Source organism: Oncorhynchus masou, chromosome 1 (genome assembly GCF_036934945.1).
Source record: "Oncorhynchus masou masou isolate Uvic2021 chromosome 1, UVic_Omas_1.1, whole genome shotgun sequence".
In the NCBI taxonomy this organism is placed as follows: Eukaryota; Metazoa; Chordata; class Actinopteri; order Salmoniformes; family Salmonidae; genus Oncorhynchus; species Oncorhynchus masou.
The window spans coordinates 26,168,267-26,191,111 of record NC_088212.1 but is presented as its reverse complement, the minus strand read 5'-3'; the positions used below and the strand labels follow the sequence as shown (position 1 = coordinate 26,191,111).

The window sequence follows — 22,845 nt, the reverse complement described above, 5'->3', positions numbered from 1 at the left end:
TTGCTAAATCCACTTCGATCAGTGTAGATGAAGGGGAGACAGGTTAAAGAAGGATTTTTAAGCCTTGAGATAATTGCGACATGGATTGTGTATGTGTGCCATTCAGAGAGTGAAGATGTAAGTGCCTTTGAACGGGGTATGGTACTAAGTTCCAGAAGCACCGGTTTGTGTCAAGAACTGCAACGCTGCTGGGTTTTTCACTCTCAACAGTTTCCCGTGTGTATCAAGAATGGTCCGCCACCCAAAGGACATCCAGCCAATTTGACACAACCGTGGGAAGCATTGGAGTCAACATGGGCCAGTGTCCCTGTGGAACGCTTTCGACATCATTTCGAGTCCATGCCTGACGAATTGAGCCTGTTCTGAGGGCGGGCGGGGGAGGGAGGGGGGTCATAATCACCAAATACGCACTTGATATACGTTATTTACGCAGGCCCCACCTTGAGTTCCGATGCTCCAAAAATGACATCACGTTTTGTATTACCACGTCCAATCGAACAGCCCGGAGAATTCCTCCACTCAGTGCAATCCTAGGACAGACTGAGCAGACCACATCAAGCAAGAAAGAGCAAAATCCGTCGCTGGAATCGTCCAATATTTCTTATTCTGTATTGAGAGACGAGGATTACCAATTTTGGGGAAGTTCTGAATGGATACGCACATTGGCAGTATATTATGATGTGCCAATTTCACTGCTAAATGTTAATGCAGTTTTACAAAATGTCAGGGAATTAAGTTTTGTGTGACAATTGTTTTTATTGGAAACATGGACTAATACGCAGAGAAGAGTGATTTTTTTCAGTGTCTTGGAATAATGATTTATTCCGAGATTGAAGGTGTATTGGGGATTTAAACTAAATTAACCAGTATTTTTGTAGTAGTCTATTTGTAGTTTTAATCAAGTGCCAAGTCATGGAACTATTATTCGAAATTCTGTTTGTAACTGCTTTTGTCACTTTGATTCAGGTAATTTCAGCAGTTATTTTTATATGACCTTCACCATTATGTGTAGGCTACTGCAACGTTGCAATGTTGAGATGATTTGATTTCTTTACAGGTTAATGGCAAAGTAGTAAAGCCAAAGCCATCCAAGCATCCAGGTAAATCTAATTATACTTCATTTTGAATATGGATTAATTTTCCTTGAATTCTTGAGATTTTTCATGTTGTGTCTGAAAATAGCCTACAGTTTATAATGAATATTACTGGTAAATTATGGAGAAAAATATATATACAGTACCAGTCAAAAGTTTGGACACCTATTCATTCCAGGATTTTTCTTTATTTTGACTATTTTCTACATTGTAGAATAATGTAAGGGAATACATCAAAACTATGAAAATAACACAGATGGAATCATGTAGTAACCCAAAAAGTTTTAAACAAATCAAAATTGATTTTAGATTCTTCAAAGTAGCCACCCTTTGCCTTGTTGACAGCTTTGCACACTCTTGGCATTCTCTCGACCAGCTTCACCTGTAATGCTTTTCCAACAGTCTTGAAGGAGTTCCCACATATGCTGAGCACTTGTTGGCTGCTTTTCCTTCACTCTGCGGTCCAACTCATTCCAAACAATCTCAATTGGTTTGAGGTTGGATGATTGTGGAGTCCAGGTCTTCTGATACAGCACTCCATCACTCTCCTACTTGGTCAAATAGCCCTTACACAGCCTGGAGGTGTGTTGGGTCATTGTCCTGTTGAAAAACAAATGATAGTCCCACTAATCGCAAACCAGATGTGATGGTGTATTGCTGCAGAATGCTGTGGTAGCCATGCAGGTTGTGTGCCTTGAATTCTAAATAAATCACAGACAGTGTCACCAGCAATGCACCCCCACACCTCCTCCTCCATGCTTCATCGTGGGAACCACACATGCGGAGATCATCCGTTCACCTCCTTTGCGTCTTACAAAGACACAGCGGTTTGAACCAAATATCTCAAATCTAGACTCATCAGACCAAAGGACAGATTTACACCAGTCTAATGTCCTTTGCTCGTGTTTCTTAGCCCAATCAAGTCTGTTCTTATAATTGGTGTCCTTTAGTTGTGATTTCTTTACAGCAATTCGACCGTGAATGCCTGGCTTCACGCAGTGTCCTCTGAACAGTTGATGTTGAGATGTGTCTGTTACTTGAACTCTGTGAGGTGCAGTTAACTCTAATGAACTTATCCTCTGCAGCAGAGGTAACTCTGGGTTTTCCTTTCCTGTGGTGGTCCTCATGAGAGCCAGTTTTATCATAGTGCTTGATGGGTTTTGCAACTGCACTTGAAGAAACTTTAAAAGTTCATGAAATGTTCCGTATTGACTGAGCTTCATGTCTTAAAATAATGATGGACTGTAATTTCTCTTTCCTTATTTGAGCTGATCTTGCCATAATATGTACTTGTTTTTTTTACCAAATAGGGCTATCTTCTGTTTACCACCCCTACCTTAAATGTGGAGACACATTTCCCTTGAAGGCATTCAGTTGCACAACTGACTAGGTATCCCCCCTTTCCCCTTTCCTTGTCACAACACAACTGATTGGCTCAAACGCATTAAGAAAGAAAGAAATTCCACAAATGAACTTTTAACAAGGAACACCTGTTGATTGAAATGAATTGCAGCTGATTGCCTCATGAAAATAGTAAAAATAAAGAAAAACCCCTGAATGAGTAGGTGTGTCCAAACATTTGACTGGTACTGTATATTGGGATGATGAATTACAGTTTGTGACTGACCATAAGTGTAATACTCAGTAATAGTGGTTAATTAAGCAATGCAAACTGTGTTTATTGAATGAGATACCCAAACATCAACAAATGAGCTGTATTGTTTAGAGTTGTCGGTAATTGTGATCCTAAAATACACATGGAGGAATTCCAGGACAATAACCCATTGAAAATAGCATGATTGAGTGTGATTAGAGAAAGGTCCCATCTGGAGCTTTGTTTACACATATATTTCTGTCCAGGCCTCCAGGTGTTAGGCACAGCCTCACACTATTGGCCGCTGGATAAGGTGGACGGGATCCGTGGATTGTGGGACCAGATTGGAAACAGACCAGGTCATGTTAATGGGAGTAATATAAGTATGTGCATTGACCTATATTCTTAGGAATAGAATACCCAGTCTTTTCCATTCTCTGTCCGCATGGTCTATAGCTCAATTCACCTTTTGTCTGTCTTACAATCACCAATACCCTGCTTTTTAAGGTGCAGCTGTGTGCATTGTTCAAATAAGATTACACTAACATTTGCTATAATAACTTTCAAAGTAGAGAGTCTAAATGAAATGTCTAAAGGCTACTTGCTAATGTACATCAAAGCACTGTGCTTCAATAAAAAAATGGGATAAGAAGTTATCCTTCATCCCCTGGTACATTTTATACAGACTTTCAAGATTAATGCTAAGACTATTGTTTGCAAAACTGATTTCCAACTATGGAAGCAGCAAGAACTTTCCCAAATGCATCCACAGTTGTACATATTGATAATTTGAATAAGTTTAAGCTAGTTTGAAACATCAAAGTGATTCGGAATGGAATACCTTGGGACTCACAATCAATTATATAAATTGTGAGCGATGAGATCTAGACTTGAGAACGGCATTTCAAATATTTCCTTACAAAATGTACTTTGATCCTAAGGGGAAATTATTGACCTGTTCCTGCTTGAGCACTGTGTACAGAGCCCAGCATCACACTTAATCTCAACGCTGCTTACGCACCACATCCCTCACGATGACTAGTGTCTGTGCTTGTCTCTCACTGTTCTGTTGTGTTGTCTGGCTGTTTTGTGTTATTTGTGTGTATATATGTAAAATCACCTGTTTCTCCTTTGTCTGTTTGTTTTCTATGTTTCACCTAGCTCTTCAAATCCACAAGCACACTGTGCTCCCTTCCTCCCATAACTCTTCCTCTGTGTATACCAATGACTCTGCCTACACTAATGTTTCTGCAACAGTAGGTGAGGAACATCACTGCTCACAGAAATTAATTTGTGTGTATAGTCAGTCACCCTGCTCAAGTTGGTGTTAATGTGGTGCTATCTGTCATGTTAAGGCTATTCAGTCTCCATCGTCTTTTGCATGGGCTACCAGCTCAGCCAGTAGTTGACATGAGTGTGTCGCACACACTGTTACCTGAGGATGTTGGATTTGTCTGTGTGTGTGAGACGGTGTGTGTAGTCAGGGAGAGACAATTGTTTTCTTCACTGGAAAAAGAGCCGAGACTGGAGTGTGTAAATCGGGATTACACAAGCTTGGAGACTAGAGGAATAGAGATCTGTATCTAGAGTGCTGTAAACTGGAGCTTTGCTTTTTAACCTCAACGTGGTGGGCCTATTTAGTTTTGTCTGCTTACATGATTTAAAGGGGGAGAAACACAAAGGGAAGCACTTTGGTCATAGCTGACTACCATGGTAGGTCATTATGCAGTGGGGAACATTCCATATTTGGTGCAGTACAGAGAATTTGTTCATAAATCTATGACAACTGCTTGCCTATTAGTTTGCCTGTGAAAAGCCTAGTTCAGAGGAAAAACTGCCTCCTTTTCTCATCAGGCAAAATAATGTTGTTGGCCTTTCATCCTCCTGTAGACATAGTTGAAGGGATGGTCAACAAGGGGATCTATCTGAATGGAGATAATGGAGGCACATTTCTCCACTTTGGGAACTACCAGAACACCTGCATTAGTGACCCCACTCTGTGTGGCCCCGAGGGTGAGTTCTGCCTGTCTCGATCTCCTCTCACCAACATTCTACAGCTACACAGTACTGACAATGTATAATAATTGAAGTGAATTGAAGTAATTATCTAATGTGGTAAGACTCCAAAATCTTGTTGATGGCGTTGCATGTAGATCTAAATGTATTATAATTAGCATGATTTGTGTTCTGAAACAATTTCCCTATTTTTGAATCTGTGATAAATATGTGTTCATGTTCTTCAGGGATTACATTTTCCTTCTTTTGGAAGAACCAGGAGGCAGAGTCCCGTTTTGCAATAGTCTCTGGAGGGAAAGTCATCTCCAATGGCTTCTCTGTCTATGCCAATGCCTACATTGGATACGTGGAGTTCTACACACGAGGAAACTTCAAGAGGTGGAGGGCTAACATCAATATACTAGGTAAAAAAAAAAGATTCCAAATAATTATTTAAAAAAACGTTATAAAGCAGTCTTTGGATGTAGATGGTGGGTTAAAAAAATATTCTTATATTACTACATGAGGAATGTATTGTGGTTTTCAATAATTTTAGATTTTTTGCCTTGAATATGGTTGATTGTAAGCAGATGGAGCTACAATCATCAGCAGACTATACTGTTGGTCACAGAATTATTTTATGGATTCAATGATGGATTAAATGGATTCTTTATCTCAAACTATAAATGTGTCACATTTTACTGGCAAGCCTGTTTCCATATAGTTGACTATAGTAACTATACTATATATATATATATAGTAACTATACTATGCCTGACTATAGTAAATACTGAACCACATGCTAAATAGTGCATAGTATGTATGAAAGTCATATCCTTAAAAATGTCATATATTTCAAACTTGAAGGCCCAAGTGGACTTTAAATTAATTAATTAAAGTAATTTAAATAACATAAATATTCTACTATAGCAAAACTATTTCTCCATCCCCTACCATCTCAATCTTGGTCTGCTATTTCTGGAGAAAAGCACATCATGTCGCTCTCTGCACTGCAGGTGCAGGAACATTTCCCAGCCATTCTTTATTAGAGGAGAAAAATGAACAAATTCTCAAATGTCTTCCGTCATCTTGTTTATATTACAGGACTTCATGTGCACTTTCGATTTATTTGATTATTAGTTACAGAAGATCAAACGTCATCTGGCTCTTATAATGTGCCATGACGATATGTCACCATTTTACCATGCAGTTGTTTAGCCTTTGATTCATAACAGAGGTAAAGCCTTAGATCTATGACTCAACCAGCTGTTTTGAGACCTCTTCCAGTACCAGGAGACATGACTGGTTTGGTAGACCTTGTCACAATGTGTTCGAGCCTAACCTGTGTTCAACAGAAACATCTCTATCTAAAATATAGGGAGAGACCAAAAGGAACGAGAGATTGAACAAGTGAATGGGGAACTTCTTGGTGGGACATATGCTTTGTGTTTAAACCAATCTCAAAGGGATAGCTGGGTGTTGGCACTCTGAGCCAGCCTCCACTGGTGGAACGGTTCACAGTGAATATATTTTGGGATTCTCTTTATTGTCCGTTTACCTTTAGAAGTACTGGATATGTTATTTCCTCCTTGGAGGAGTCTATTGAAAACATTTGGAGGGATAGAATGGAGGTGCTGACTGAATGGCTGCACTCTTAGAAAAAAGGGTTCCAAATAGGTTCTTCATCTGTTCATCTGTCCCCATAGAAGAACCATTTTTGGCTCCAGGTAGCACTCTTTTGGGATCCATGTAGAACCCTCTGTGTAAATGGTTCTACATGGAACTAAAAAGGGGCCTTCAAGGGGTTTTCCTATGGGGACAGCCGAAGAACCCTTTTTAGGTTCTAGATAGCATCTTCTTTTCTAAGAGTGTGTAGTGGAACATAGGGACATTTTGGGCGGATATTAGTGGAAAAGCACTGTTGTCTGACCTTGTCATGATTATGATTTCTCTGCTTCTCTCTTCCCTTTCAGGGCCCTTCTGGACCCACATTCTGTTCACCTGGACCCTGAAGGATGGTCTCAACATCTACATCAATGGGACATTCAACACCAGTGACCCCACTGGCAACGTGTCTATGAACTATGGAGACCCTTACCCTGACCTAGTCATTGGTACAGGAAATGACCAGTCCTATGGACACCATTTGACAGGAGCCTTTGATGAGTTTATCATCTGGGAGAGGGCTCTGTCACCACAGGAGATCCTTATGTACTACAAGGCTGCCATAGGTAAGATCACATGTCACTGTCAGTCTGAATTTGTTCCACTCTTTTTTTCCGTGATGTGAAATGTTCGCTATGTTCACAATTTCCCCTGGACGGATGTGAGGAGAAAGGGTTCAAAAGCAATTTCCATCTTGGTCATAGACATTCCATCCACAGTACTGACGCATGGAAGACACGACAACATATTAAACTGTACAAATCCTCCCCATCTTAAAATCATCTCACTTACGTCTACCATAAAATTGTTTCACAATCTTCCACCTTATAAGGGTCTCACATATTTTTACCATATATAAGCATTTCATCTGATAAGGGCCCTGTACTGTTACTAAGTGTCCAGTGGGGATATAGGCCAAACACATGGGGTTTAGATTAGGGGACTAAACTGATGTAAAAATATAAATAATACATTACCTTTTTCATTGCTGCTTTGATTCATCTTGGGTGGTTCTAAAAACTCAAAAGAAATGGACAATGACCTCTGTATAGTCCTAGAAGTGTTATTCAGATCATGGTGAACTGTGTCTGCTGGTAAAAATTGATGAATCACTTGTCATGCTTATGGAAAATACTAATAATGTGGGTGTAGGCACCAATTCCCTGAGGCTTTGTCTAATAACTAGACCCATTGTGAAGGATTCAGGTGGTTATGTTGAAAGATTCAGGTGGTCTCAGTGCTGTTTTTCCCCCCAGACATAACAGACATAAACAACAAAGTTGTCATGGTAATAGAAGGCATTTTATAATTTTACACCTGTAGAGAATGAATGGGACTAAAGAAGAGCTGACTGTTGGAAGGGATGATTCTAATGTAAAACCATATATGGTCATTTAGTGTTGCTGAGTGCACCTAGTGATATTTACAGACAGCATGATTTCATGACTTCCTTCCAACATAGCTTTGGCTTGTACAGTACCTATATGATGTATTAGGTTTTTGATTATATAAAGAGCAGGTACCATCACACAGCACTTCTTTTCTTCATTCCCTGGCTGGGGGAGGTCCAACCATCATCAGACACGTAGCAAGGAATCATCTATCTTTGGGGTTTGAACAAATCCAGCTCTTCTCTCAGCAGTCCAATTGGCATGTAGATAGTGTTCCCATAGATGACAGGTGGAAGGGGCGAATGGGTCTCATATATTTCTCCAACTAGGTGATGCTTGGACTTATCCTACCACAGCAAGTGTTCCTAAAGAAGTCTCCTCTACGACACAAACACCGGTGAGTTCTCAACTTTGGAGATTTATACAGATAATACATTTGGTGCCCATCTAGACCTCTCACCATAGGAATGTGCATGTCTTGGATATTTGAAATGGTTTTCAGGGTTTACAACTAGAACAGCCACACGGCAGCCTCACAGGAAATGAGGTAGAAGCCTGGTGGTTGAACTGCCACCAACACAAACAAACATTTCATTCCTTATGGAACTATTGTTTTCCTTTAAGACAGGAATTGCATGGAAAAAGGGATATTAAGAGCACATGTGAATGAACCTCTTCTGTTTATTAAACGGCAGTTGTGGACGTAGAGTGGCGAAAGCAGAGACAGCTGTTCAAAACAGCACAAAATGGGCCCCTGTAGGGCATGAAGTTGGATAATAAGCAGCATACTTTTACAGCAGACATTAGCCAGAAAGAGGTCTAACTGGATAGGGTAATGGTTAAGTAACGTGTCCTGTGTATATTGGTCCCATTCTGGTCTTGGGAGAGTATCTTTAGAGAATAAGATCTGTTTTAATGCATGGTGCTTCTTTCCCCCCAGGGAGTCACAGATGTGTCCTATTCTATCAACACCAGGCTGAGTGAGGAGATCCACAGCTCACAGGACTCCCTGCCCATGCAAGGCTTCCTGGAGTTTCTGCCATACAGCCTGCCCAACAAGACCATCCCCCAAGACACTGCCAACAACCTCACACAGGTACTTTAACAAGGATAGAAGTATATACAGTCATACACACACAGACACACACACACACACACACAGACACACACACACACACACACACACACACACACACACACACACACACACACACACACACACACACACACACACACACACACACACACACACACCAAAGTATATTGTAATAGTTAGTATCAGGTCACAGACCCATGATGTTGTGTCCCACCCAGGCCTTTCTGAAGAGTGTGGGGGAAGTGCTGTCTTCTGAAGTGGCTCGAGAGGATGAGGTAAATGAGTTCATGATATCTCTGTGAAATCACTTTGTGAAAGTCAATATTTGACAGGATAAAGGCAAATACGGGTTTACAGTAAACCAGCTATATGATACTAAATTGTGAAAATGATCACATTCATTCTGGCTCTAAATCTTTCAACACTAACATGTGCAAACACAGGAATGAGCGAGTTTGTGATTTCAATGTTCTGTAGACACTGAACAAACACGCTTGTTTTCATATAAGCAGGCTGAACCAGATGGTCTTAGTGCATGAAAACAATAGACTTGGATGTGGTAGAGCATCATAAGTAAGTCAGACGCCAGTTAATACAGTGTATATCAGAGGTGTACTAGCTGCAACCTGGACCCAGGGGTAGATGTAACATAGTAAATGTACAATATGTTATGAAATTTCAAATTTTAGCTAGGTGGTTAGGTGGCTAATGCTAACAATAGCTAGGTGGCTAGAGTTAGCTAGGCTAGATTACGGTTAGGAGTTAGGTTAAAGGGTTAAGGTTAGGGGAAGGATTAGCTAACATGCAAAGTAGCTAAAAAATAGTAAGTCAACTCAGCAAAAAAAGAAACATCCCTTTTTCAGGACCCTGTCTTTCAAAGATAATTTGTAAAAATCCAAATAACTTCACAGATCTTCATTGTGAAGGATTTAAACACTGTTTCCCATTCTTTTTCAATAAACCATAAACAATTAATGAACATTCACCTGTGGAAGACACTAACATCTTACAGACGGTAGGCAATTCAGGTCACAGTTATGAAAATTTAGGACACTAAAGTGGCCTTTCTAATGACTCTGAAAAACACCAAAAGAAATATGCCCAGGGTCCCTGCTCATCTGCATTAGCAATGCTGCAAGAAGGCATGAAGACTGCACATGTGGCCAGGGAAATAAATTGTAATGTCCGTACTGTGAGATGCCTAAGACTGCACTACAGGGAGACAGGACGGACAGCTGATCGTCCTCGCAGTGGCAGACCACGTGTAACAACACCTGCACAGGATCGGCACAGCTTGTTGTCATTGCAGGCAATCTCAACACTGTGCGTTACCGGGAAGTCATCCTCCTCCCTCATGGTACCCTTCCTGCAGGCTCATCCTGACATGACCCTCAGGCATGACAATGCCACCAGCCATATTGCTCGTTCTGTGCATGATTTCCTGCAAGACAGGAATGTCAGTGTTCTGCCATGGCCAGCGCAGAGTCCGGATCTCAATCCCATTGAGCATGTCTGGGACCTGTTGGACTGGAGGGTGAGGGCTAGGGCCATTCCCCACAGACATTTCTGGGAACTTGCAGGTGCCTTGGTGGAAGAGTGGGGTAACATCTCACAGCAAGAACTGGCAAATCTGGTGCAGTCTATGAGGAGGAGATGCACTGCAGTACTTAATGCAGCTGGTGGCCACACCAGATACTGACTGTTACTTTTGATTTTGACCCCCCCTTTGTTCAGGGACACATTATTCAATTTCTGTTAGTCACATGTCTGTGGAACTTCTTTAGTTTATGTCTCAGTTGTTGAATCTTATGTTCATACAAACATTTACACATGCTAAATTTGCTGAAAATAAACGCAGTTGACAGTGAGAGGACGTTTTGTTTTTTGCTGAGTAGTAGAAAACTTTCTAATTAGCTAAAATGATAACGTTGTCCGTGATGAGATTTGAACACGCAACCATTGGGTTACTAGACGTTTGCATTATATGCTACCCATCCACGCCATCCAGTCTCCCTCCTTTAATTGTTTGTCTTAAGTAACTTTCTGTTTTATGTAACCATACCAAACACAGCATAGCATACTCATTTGAGTGTCAGATACATTAACTATGAGACCAAGCTGGAGGTGTGGAATCAAGTCACATGACTTGGACTCAGTTTGACTCCGAATCAAAAATGTGATGAATTGAGACTCGACTTGATAGAAAATAAAATAACTTGAGACTTGACTTTGACTTGCAGCCTCAAGATTTGAGGCTCAACTTTGACTTGAGACTGATGACGTGAAATTATCTGGACAGCTTTTGTAACATTTTGTCACTAATTTTGTGGCACAGAGTCTCCTTGGCTTAGGCTATTCTCCACGCAGCCAGAGATGGTATGGCACTTGCAAGAAAATAGATTGGCTAGTGAAACACACACTCGGCTCTCTGATTGAATCAGAAAGTGGTCAATCATTGCAGATCAGGTGAGCAAGCCCAGTGAGAAGGTTTTGGGGGGTTCACCAGTGTGAAAATGAATGGGAAAAATATGATTTTAATAGGCTACATATAGCCTACCATTTGTATTTTATCAGGGGTTGCTGCAGCATCGTTAGCACCCCTACTTCCCGTGGTTATAGAGGCCATATGCCGATGTGTGCTCATGATCTGAGGAAGGGGGAGGAATGGGACATTTTATAATGTAATATTTTGTAGTTAAAATCCAAAAAGGCATTCTGATTGGGCACCTATATAGCCATACAATGTCATAAGGTACCACATTAATTACCTTGTTTAGGAAGCTCATGGATCACAGGGCAGGGTCAAATTGACAGTTTCTTTTCACACAGAGGGAAAAAGGTGGTTCACTATTGCAGACAACTACAGCTAGCTTCATTAAGTTTTGGTAGTGGTACACTGAATAATTATAGTTAGTTCGCTAAGCTTTGGTTAGAATATATATCTGAAAATGGCTGGCCACTGCCAAGAGCAACAAAAACTGGGGACCACCATGTCGAGACCGATGCCAAGCTCACCGAGCAGCCTGCTAGCCCGACCACCGAGGTTGAGGAGCCTAGAAGCAAATGCAGTACCCACCCATCCCCTACACTGCCTGCTGATTAACTAGATGGAGAAGAGCCATGGCCTAGCACCAGCACAAGGGAAACATCACAACAAACACCTGCACCTCCGTTACCACTGCCACTAGCACATGACAACCTTAGTGATAAGGAGCCAGGTTTGTCTTAACACTTATCCGATACACATTTTCAGTGGGAGAAAGCGGGCCTTTTGTAGCGCCTGGTTCAAGGTCTGCGTTTGGTTGTGGTGCACCTTATGTCATCTGAGGATTTGATAGATGTTACGGTTTTCTTCCTTCGAAGGAGAGTTGGACCAAAATGCAGCGTGTTGATTACGATTCATGTTTAATGAACGAATAAACAAAACAAACAATACAAAAACAACAAACGTAACGTGAAAACCTATACAGCCTATCTGGTGACAACAAACACAGAGACAGGAACAATCACCCACGAAACACTCAAAGAATATGGCTGCCTAAATATGGTTCCCATTCAGAGACAACGATAAACACCTGCCTCTGATTGAGAACCACACCAGACAGCCATAGACTATGCTAGATACCCCCACCAAGCCACAAACCCAATACCTAACAAAACCCCAAGACAAAACACACCACAATAAACCCATGTCACAACCCTGGCCTGACCAAATAAACAAAGACAAACACAACATACTTCGACCAGGGCGTGACAATAGAGGACTTTTTCAGTATGTGTATCTTCTTTAGGAAACACAAAGTAGCTTTTTATTTAATTGTTTTATTTAATTAGGCAAGTCAGTTAAGAACAAATTCTTATTTTCAATGACGGCCTACCCAAACCCTAACCCGGATGACACTGAGCCAATTGTGCGCTGCCATATGTGACTCCCAATCACGGCCAGTTGTGAAATAGCCCAGGTTCAAAACAGGGTCTGTAGTGACGCCTGTAGCACTGAGATGCAGTTCCTTAGACCGCTGTGCCACTTGTGAGCCCATAGTACTGCATAGTACACTGGGGAAAAACTGAAATTACTTGGACTGGCCATCTCGCCACAGTGTTAGTCATTTTGAAATTGTGCTCAGTAAAATCGAATCTACTTGGACATATGGCACAGATGTGAGACTTGAGGCCACAGGCTTATTGAAAGCAGTGACAGAGCCAAGCTTAAGTTTATTTCTAACATGACTCACAAAATAGCTGGGGTTCCTCAATCCTAACAAGTTACTGCAGTTTGAAGCTACTGATCTACACACCGGTGCCAAACTTGTCCACACTGTACGTATGGGTGCATTGAAAACCTGCGATGTGAATTTGAAAAGCTTTGGGAGGCATGCCTGGAGGGCACGAGCACACCAGCTCCAAGTAAATGACTGAGACTCATGAGTAAATCTCTTCCAGAGTACAATGTGTACAGTAGTTGTAAAGCACTGTGGACCAGCATAATAAGGGAGTGTAAAATACTGTTTTTCAGCTCATAGGATGCCGTGCTGGGGGACATTTCATCACAATTAAAATAGTCAACGGGTGGAAGCTCTGTGTGCCATTGATCTCAAGAGCCCAAACGTTTGGGATGTGAGGAATACCAAGACATTGTTGTATGTAACCAAAACTGAACCAGTGGAAGCAGAGTTTATTGTGAATCGGAAATTCTTGCAAAGTGAAATCGCAACTGCAGCCAACAACAACAAATGGACCCCACTCAGTGTTTTTGAAAGACATGGCGGGCCTTTGTCAGCAGTGCTGACTGTGCTGCTGGCACTGAAACATGGATTAACATTTGGTGGCATCTACGTTTGGGGCCTTCTCCACCCTGAAGAACGTATTCAGTGAACACAGATGCAGTATGTTACATCAACCAAAAGCACAGCTTGTCCAGCTGTCGTCAGGAAGGAGAAGGGAATCAGAAACTTCTCATAAGGTGCAACACATCATTGAGGAAGCTGCAGCTCTTCTAAATGGTAAACTACAATCTTTATGGCCCTGGACACCATGCCAGAATATTAAATTAATTGTTTTTCTCTCATGCCTGGTTGTTTGGCAGTCTTTTTAATGTAATTTAGGCCTTCACTTTTTACTTCAATGCATGTTAAATTTACCTGTGACTCTTAATATGTGCTTGCTTTTGGGGGTCTAATTGCTATTGATAGATATACAGCTTTGCGTTATTTTATGGGTATAGGGACAATGACCCATGTAGCCTATTGGTTGTGCACAGAGGTGAGCCCTGGCATGGTGCTCCTATTTGTATTTGTATTTATTAAGGATCCTGGGGTCCAGCAACATTAAGGCAGTTATATACAATAAAAAAAATAACACTTTTCACAACACATTGTGTTCTCTCAGGCCACTACTCTACTACCACATATATGCAATACAAAATCCATGTGTACGTGTGTGGAGAGTGCGTATCTTATCATGTGTTTGTCTGTCTATACCTGTATGTGTGTCTCTTTACAGTCCCCGCTGTTTCATAAGACATATTTTTCTGATTCTACTGCTTGCATCAGTTACCTGATGGGGAATAGAGTTCCAGGTAGCCATGGCTCTATGTAGTACTCTGCACCTCCCATAGTCTGTTCTTGACTTGGGGATTGTGAAGATACTTTTGGTGTCTTCTGGGGTATGCATGGGTGTCGGAACTGTGTGCTAGTTTTTTAAACAGACAGCTCGGTGCATTCAGCATGTCAACACTTCTTACAAAAACAAGTAGTGATGAAGTTAATCTCTCCTCCACGTTGAACCATGAGAGATTTACATGCATATTATTAATGTTAGCTCTCCGTGTACATTTAAGGGCTGCCCTATTCTGAGCCAATTGTTATTTTCCGAGGTCCCTCTTTGTGGCACCTGACCACACGACTGAACAACAGTCCAGGTGTGACAAAACTAGGGCCTGTAGGACCTGCCTTGTTGATAGTGTTGTTAAGAAGGCAGAGCAGCACTTTATTATGGACATACTGTTGTATCAATGTGTTTTGCTATGACAGTTTACAATCCATGGTTACTCCAAGCAGTTTAGTCATTTCAACTTGCTCAATTTCACATTATTTATTACAAGATTTAGTTGAGGTTTAGGGTTTAGTGAATGATTTGTCCCAAATACAATGCTTTTAGTTTTTGAAATATTTAGGACTTACTTATTCCTTGCCACCCATTCTGAAACTAACTGCAGCTCTTTAAGTGTTACAGTGATTTCACTCGCTGCAGTAGCTGACGTGTATAGTGTTGAGTCATCCGCTAACATAGACACTCTGGCTTTACTCAAAGCCAGTGTCATGTCATTAGTAAATATTGAAAAATGTAAGGGGCCTACACAGCTGCCCTGGGGAATTCCTGATTCAACCTGGATTATTTTGGCGAGGCTTCCATTAAAGAACACCCTCTGTGTTCTATTCGACTGGTAACTCTTTATCCACAATATAGCAGGGAGTGTAAAGCCATAACACATATGTTTTTCCATCAGAACTATGATCAATAATGTCAAAAGACGCACTGAAGTCTAACAAAACAGCTCCCACAATCTTTTTATCTTAATTTTCTCTCATTCAATCATCAGTCATTTGTTTAAGTTCAGTGCTTGTTGAATGTCCTTCCCTATAAGCGTGCTGAAAGTCTGATGTCAATTTGTTTACAGTAAAATACCAGTTTCAGATCAAACACATTTTTTTCCAAACGTTTACTAAGGGTTGGTAACAGGGTGATTGGTCGGATATTTTAAACAGTAAAGGGGTCTTTACTATTCTTGTGTAGTGGAATTTATTTTGCTTCCCTCCAGGCCTGAGCGCACACACTTTCTAGTAGGCTTAGATTGAACATATGTCAAATAGGAGTGGCAATATCATCCTCTATTATCCTCAGTAATTTTCCATCTGAGTTGTCAGACCCCAGTGGCTTGTCATTGTTGATAGACAACAGTTTTTTCACCTCTTCCACACTCACTTTATGGAATTCAAAATTGCAATGCTTGTCTTTCATAATTATGCTTGGATGTGTAGTGTCAGCGTTTGCTATTCTTGCCAATGAAAAAAGTCATGAAAGTAATTGGCAATGTCAGTGGGTTTTGTGATGAATGAGCCATCTGGCTCAATGACTGATGGAGCTGAGTTTGCCTTTTTGCCCCAAATTTAATTTAAGGTGCTCCAAAGCTTTTTGTTATTGTCCTTTTGGTCCACTTCGGGGATGCTGAAATTGGTATTGCATAATTTCATCTCACTGACTGGCGGTAGGTAGCCTTTTGTCCATGTTCCTGAATCGATGGTTAACGTGTGTGCTTTTTTAATGAGCTCATCTTGGGCTATCAGTCTTCATGGGGCTTCTTTTCAACATCACATGCTTTCTTCTGTGCTAAATGGCAGGTGGTGTGTATATGGCGGCATTTCAGATAGGCCTACATTTTTGTACATTTTGTATGTCGCAGTAGTATAGGGCCAGTACCGTGTGTAGCCTACTAAAAGAAGTAGGCAAATGTTCACTCTGTTATCATTCATTTGCATTACAGTCATTGTGTGATAGGTTACTGTAAAAGTGATGCCAATACTATGAAAACGACACAGCCTACTCTATCGCTCTGCTCTCTTCCTGTAGCGTGTGTGTGTTTCCCTCTGAATGGGCATTTACTCTTATTCGTGACAGATTCAAATTGGGTGCTGTCATGTAGGAAATTTCACATCAGCTATGAATATAAAATATGCACTTTGTTTGATTTAGTTAGCTTTTCTGAAACACGCCCACAGAAAATATTGTTTACTGTCGGTTAAGCTCATTGCGTAGTGTCACAAATTCAACAGAAATGTAGCCTATAGTTGTACTGATTGAAGTTTAAGCTATGAAGCCTGTAAGAATCTTTGATAGCCTAGTGGTGCTCATTGCGTCGAGCTGTTCTGTGCGCAAATTATGTGCAGGTCTATGGCAGCTACGCTGCATTTCGTATACAGTTGTACAGTATTTCATAGTGAGGCACATATCTTTCTTGTGTTATTATATAAAACAATGGTTATTGATGTGTACGGCTACATTTCAGATACATTTTCATACATTTGAACAACTGTATGACCAATCTACCTTGTTTTATTAGGGCTCCAAAGCAATACGAGTTGTGCCCCCCCATTGATTTAAAATGCTCCCTCAGGCATGTCATCCTCGAGCTGGGTCTGATGATATCCCTAGTTGATATTCACTGCTAACATGAATGACTTTCAGCTCAAAATGCAGGTGTAAAACACTTTCTTTATCTTGCACTTTGAAAAATGTATCACTGTTTATGGCTGTAATGACAGGCTACATTTGCTCAGCGATTGTGCACGTGTGCGGGGGTCGCAAGCATTGAACCACTCCTTTTTGGGATTGCGGGTCAAAATGTTTGAGAACCACTGAACTAGTGAACAAATTGCTGATTTGCTGTACAGCTAGCTATACACTGTAAAAAAAGAAAGACTCAAAACACTATGATTGTGTAATGAAACTATGAAAAGTAGTGCACCTAAGCTGAGATCTGGTGTTTGCAGAGTGTTTGAATTTAAACACAATGTCAGTGTTATGATACACAGAAAGTTTTAAAAACAGAATAGAAGTATTCAAAATAGAAGTTCTCAAATGGAGAACTGCAAATGTTTTTTTGCCTAAATATAAATTTTTAGAAACAGGAGGAGTCAGAGAAGGAGTGGAAGTGTAATGGCGTTCTTCTGTTGAAGGAGGAGCGGACCAAAATGCAGCGTGGTGGTTACTCATGTTTATTGATGAAAATAGACTAGACATGAAATAACTGAAATGTACAAAAACAGACGGAAACTGAAAAAACTATACAGCCTATCTGGTGAATATAAACACAGAGACAGGAACAATCACCCACGAAACACTCAAAGAATATGGCTGCCTAAATATGGTTCCCAATCAGAGACAACGATAATCACCTGACTTGAGAACCGCCTCAGGCAGCCATAGACTACGCTAGACACCCCACAAAACCCCAAGACAAAAACACACCACAATAAACCATGTCACACCCTGGCCTGACCGAATAAATGAAGAATAAACATAATATATTTTGACCAGGGCTTGGCAGAATCCCCCCCCCTAAGGTGCGGACTCCCAGGACGCACATCAAAACAATAGGGAGGGTCCGGGTGGGCGTCTGTCCATGGTGGCGGCTCCGGCGCGGGACGTGAACCCCACTCTATAAATGTCTTAGTCCCCCTTCCTCGTGTCTTAGGATAGTCCACCCTCGCCGCCGACCATGGCCTAGTAGTCCTCACCCAGAACCCCACTGGACTGAGGGTCAGCTCGGGACTGAGGGTCAGCTCGGGACTGAGGGGCAGCTCGGGACTGAGGGGCAGCTCGGGACTGAGGGGCAGCTCGGGACTGAGGGGCAGCTCGGGACTGAGGGGAAGCTCAGGCAGATAGTTGGATCCGGCGGATCCTGGCTGGCTGGCGGTTCTGGTAGATCCTGGCTGACTGGCGGATCTGGAAGAGTCTGGTTGACTGGCAGATCTGGAAGAGTCTGGCTGACTGGCAGATCTGGAAGAGTCTGGCTGACTGGCAGATCTGGAAGAGTCTGGCTGACTGGCAGATCTGGAAGAGTCTGGCTGACTGGCGGATCCTGGCAGACTGACGGATCTGGCTGCTCCATGCTGACTGGCGGCTCTGGCTGCTCCATGTAGACTGACAGCTCTGGCGGCTTCTTGCAGACTGGCAGCTTCTTGCAGACTGACAGCTCCTTGCAGACTGGCAGCTCCTTGCAGACTGGCATCTCCGACAGCTCCTTGCAGACTGGCAGCTCCTTGCAGACTGGCAGCTCCGACAGCTCCTTGCAGACTGGCAGCTCCTTGCAGACTGGCAGCTCCTTGCAGACTGGCAGCTCCTTGCAGACTGGCAGCTCCTTGCAGACTGGCAGTTCCGGCTGCTCCATGCAGACTGACAGCTCTGGCTGTTCCATGAAGACTGATAGCTCTGGCTGCTCCGAACAGGTGGGAGACTCCAGCAGCGCAGGAGAGGAGAAAGGCTCGGGCAGCGCTGAACAGGCGAGAGACTCCGGCAGCGCAGGAGAGGAGAAAGGCTCCTGCAGCGCTGAACAGGCGGGAGGCTCCGGCAGCGCAGGAGAGGAGAAAGGCTCTGGCTGCGCTAAACAGGCGGGAAACTCTGGTAGCGCTGTAGAGGAGAAAGGCTCCGGCAGCGCTGGAGAGGTGAGGCGCACAGTAGGTCTGATGCGTGGTGCTGGCACTGGTGGTACTGGGCAGAGGACACGCACAGGAAGCCTGGTGCGGGGAGCTGCCACCGGAGGACTGGTGTGTGGAGGTGGCACTGGATAGACCAGACCGTGCAGGCGCACTGGAGCTCTTAAGCACCGAGCCTGCCAAACTTTACCTGGCTCGATGCCCACTCTAGCCCGGCCAATACGAGGAGCTGGTATGTACCGCACCGGGCTACGCACCCGCACTGGAGACACCGTGCGCTCCACAGCATAACACGGTGCCTGCCCGGTCTCTTTAGCCCCCCGGTAAGCACAGGAAGTTTGCGCAGGTCTCCTACCTGGCGTAGCCATACTCCCTGTGAGCCTCCCCCCCAAGAAATTTTTGGGTCTGACTCTCGGGCTTCCAACCGCGTCGCCGTGCTGCCGTCTTCATACCAGCGCCTCACCGCTTTCTCCGCCTCCAGTTCTTCCTTGGGACGGCGATATTCTCCAGGCTGAACCCAGGGTCCTTTACCATCCAGTTCGTCCTCCCATGTCCATTCCTTCTCTCGCTGCACCTTGGGGCGGCTACACTCCCTGGTTTAGCCCAGGGTCCTCTCCCGTCGAGGATTTCCTCCCAAGTCCAGAAAGTTTTGTTACGCTGCTCCTGCTGCGGCTGTTGCCTGTTACCATGCTGCTTGGTCCTGTTGTGGTGGGTGATTCTGTAACGGCGTTCTTCTGTTGAAGGAGGAGCGGACCAAAATGCAACGTGGTGGTTACTTATGTTGATTGATGAAAATAGACTAGACATGAAATAACTGAAATGTACAAAAACAACAGACGGAAACGTGAAAAAACTATACAGCCTATCTGGTGAATATAAACACAGAGACAGGAACAATCACCCACGAAAACACTCAAAGAATATGACTGCCTAAATATTGTTCCCAATCAGAGACAACGATAATCACCTGACTCTGATTGAGAACCGCCTCAGGCAGCCATAGACTACGCTAGACACCCCACAAAACCCCAAGACAAAAACACACCACAATAAACCATGTCACACCCTGGCCTGACCGAATAAATGAAGAATAAACATAATATATTTCGACCAGGGCGTGACAGGAAGTGGGACAGGCGAAAGCGGGAATTGAACCCCCAACTTAGTAAGATGGTATTACGACATTTCATTGGAATTTCATTGGAATTTTACACTCAACAACACAGCCACACTGTAAAAAAATATTCTATGGTGAATTGAAATATATATTTTCTAAATAAAAAGAACATACTGTAAACCTAATAAATGAATGCAAGTCATTTCAATTATTTGTTCATTTAATTTGACCCATTTTTGGGGGGAATAAATCCAACATAACATTTTGCTCAAAATGTAAATATATTTTATGAGGATAAGCAAAGATTGAGAAAATGTTGTTACTGATCTCATTAGAAGTCTGGTTTTAATCTCCTTGCACTTCCTATTTTGCCACATAGCTCAATTTTGACAGGATTGTGAGTAATTAAAACATTTCTGACTTCATGATTATATTACACAATGTTGTATGCATGTTTGAAGAAAGAAACATGTATAGTTCTATGTAAAAAAAAAATACTATTGTTACAGACACCTGGATAGCTGCATTGAAATGTGTTATTTTACAGGGTCGTACCCCTGGAGAAAATTAGATTTAAGTGCCTTCAAGGGCAACTCAACAGATTTTTCACCTTGTCGGCTCAGGATTTCAAACCTGCGACCTTTCAGTTACTGACCCAACACTCTAACTGCTAGGCTACCTATTGGCCGGTATGTGTTAGCATTAAGCGCCATGTTATGCCATGAGTTGTAATGGATCATGATGAAAAGCTTTCAAAACCATCAAGCAAAATGACATTCAATAATGAGATGACCCATTCCCACATTTCCAACTTTTAATGGTAGAGGTAAATACAGTATCCTGCAATGTTTACTGTCAAACCTCTAATTACTGCTGACGGATTGAGCACTGTGCTCAACAATGCCTGCTAAAATGTGTTAAACTGGCAAATGATCAGATACATAAATCAATGTCGAACATTAAAATAAGAAATTATCTAATTCTGAACTAGACAGGATTTTAAACACCATAATAGTGTTTAGGAGCTTTAGCGAGAGGAAACAACACCAAAAGAGAAGGTGTATAATTCTGCACTAAACAGAGCTCGAAACACCAACATTGTATTTTCAACCTTTTCTGGTAGGGCTCCCAGTCCCTGGCAAGGTGTTGCAGAACACTTGATTAAGTGGTGTTACAACATACCATGTAATTTTTCAAAACATCTCAAGATGATGTGTTTCAATACTCCAGCAAAGTTAAAGTTTTGGCTCCTTCACATTGGTGGCAACAAGCAACAATTACTGGCATAGGCCGACTGGTCTTTCGGTATGTCAAAATTGCTTGAAATATATAATTTACTCATGAAGCTTGCATTTGGAATTTGTTTTTAAAATGTATTATTATGTCATCAAAAATGTGTTGTAGACTAAATAATAGAAAGGGCTGTCTGATATCCTTAATAAATAAACTAAGGTTTCGTGACCTGCGACTATAAGGTTCTAACTATGCAACGCATAGTTCTGAGATATTGAGCATCAAAGATTTCACATACCAGATCTCAGAACTGTTTTGTAGTGAATTGTTCTTTCATAATCCGTTGAGGTCCTCACCTTAAAAGTATCTAAAGTACAGAGTATCAAAATCCTGAGACATGTGTAAATCATTTGTACCTTATGGCTCTGGAATGTTCTGAAAGGTTCTGACACTTCTGAATTAGAAATGTTCTGTTTTTAAGAAGACTGCAGCCATTTGAATTCATCAATTATAAAATATCACTACCAAGATAGTCAGTACACATCATCAAATGCATTATAAAATGAATTAAGATCATCAATTACTGTCATTACTGAAACAACAATCATTTACTTTAAGCTTTCTGTTTTTTTGTTGTTGCCTGAGTGCCATTATTTATTGCTGACTAGACGAGCCGAGACCATACGAAGAGAGAGATGGAAAAGACGTGTTCAGATTGGTCCATCTATATTGTCCAGGCTTGTGATTGGATTGCAGAGAGAACCTTATAGCACCAAGTTCAAATGTATTTATGCAGATAGAACTTTCAATTTTTTCACTTAAAATTAACTCTTTTAAATATCTAACTTCCCAGTGCAACGTCTGCTTCCAACTCACACTCTCAGACACATATATCCCCTGAATGCAGCTCACTCTCCAGATCCCAATCACCTGAATTCTGATCACCTGTTCACACACCAATATGTCATTATAACACACACTATTTAGTTCAGTTCTTTGCGCCCCATCTTTTTGAGGTGTTGTTTGCTTTTGACACACTTCTCTTCCAAGCTCTGTTTTTCCCGTCATTTACGCCTCCCGTGTGTGATAGTTTTTGCCTACCTCACTAACTACGCCTTTTGCCTATTCCTGTTATTCCCCTATTGCCTGATCTCCCGGACGATGTTACTAGCATTTTCCCTGCCTGTACTGTTGCCTTTTGGACCACCTGTGTATGACCTGCTGCCTGCCCCTGGACCCACCTACCTGCCTCCTCCTGTGGTCCTTTACATTAAACACCTGCTGCGCCCTGCACTTGACAACTACGCTTGAAACCAGCTCTCTGTCTCCCTTGTGTTCATTATGCACAGACACATGAATAACCATCTAAAGATCTATTACAGTGGGGCAAAAAAGTATTTAGTCAGCCACCAATTGTGCAAGTTCTCCCACTTAAAAAGATGAGAG

General features: G+C 42.1%; 1 protein-coding gene across 4 annotated transcripts in view; it reads left to right on the top strand.

Annotated features, from left to right (window-relative positions):
* Positions 1-442: 442 nt before the first annotated feature.
* Positions 443-22,845, top strand: part of LOC135540445 (adhesion G-protein coupled receptor D1-like) — a 69,938-nt gene continuing 47,535 nt past the window's right edge. For 3 of the 4 annotated variants that reach the window (XM_064967088.1, XM_064967086.1, XM_064967077.1), the window contains exons 1-10: positions 443-966; positions 1,058-1,100; positions 2,955-3,071; positions 3,850-3,948; positions 4,579-4,701; positions 4,932-5,108; positions 6,657-6,914; positions 8,069-8,136; positions 8,680-8,835; positions 9,054-9,110. In XM_064967088.1, coding sequence (XP_064823160.1) covers positions 913-966; positions 1,058-1,100; positions 2,955-3,071; positions 3,850-3,948; positions 4,579-4,701; positions 4,932-5,108; positions 6,657-6,914; positions 8,069-8,136; positions 8,680-8,835; positions 9,054-9,110 — 1,152 coding nt within the window. In that variant the 5' untranslated portion in view covers positions 443-912. The remainder of the gene's footprint in view (positions 967-1,057; positions 1,101-2,954; positions 3,072-3,849; positions 3,949-4,578; positions 4,702-4,931; positions 5,109-6,656; positions 6,915-8,068; positions 8,137-8,679; positions 8,836-9,053; positions 9,111-22,845) is intronic. The other variant, XM_064967089.1, reaches the window with a different exon arrangement.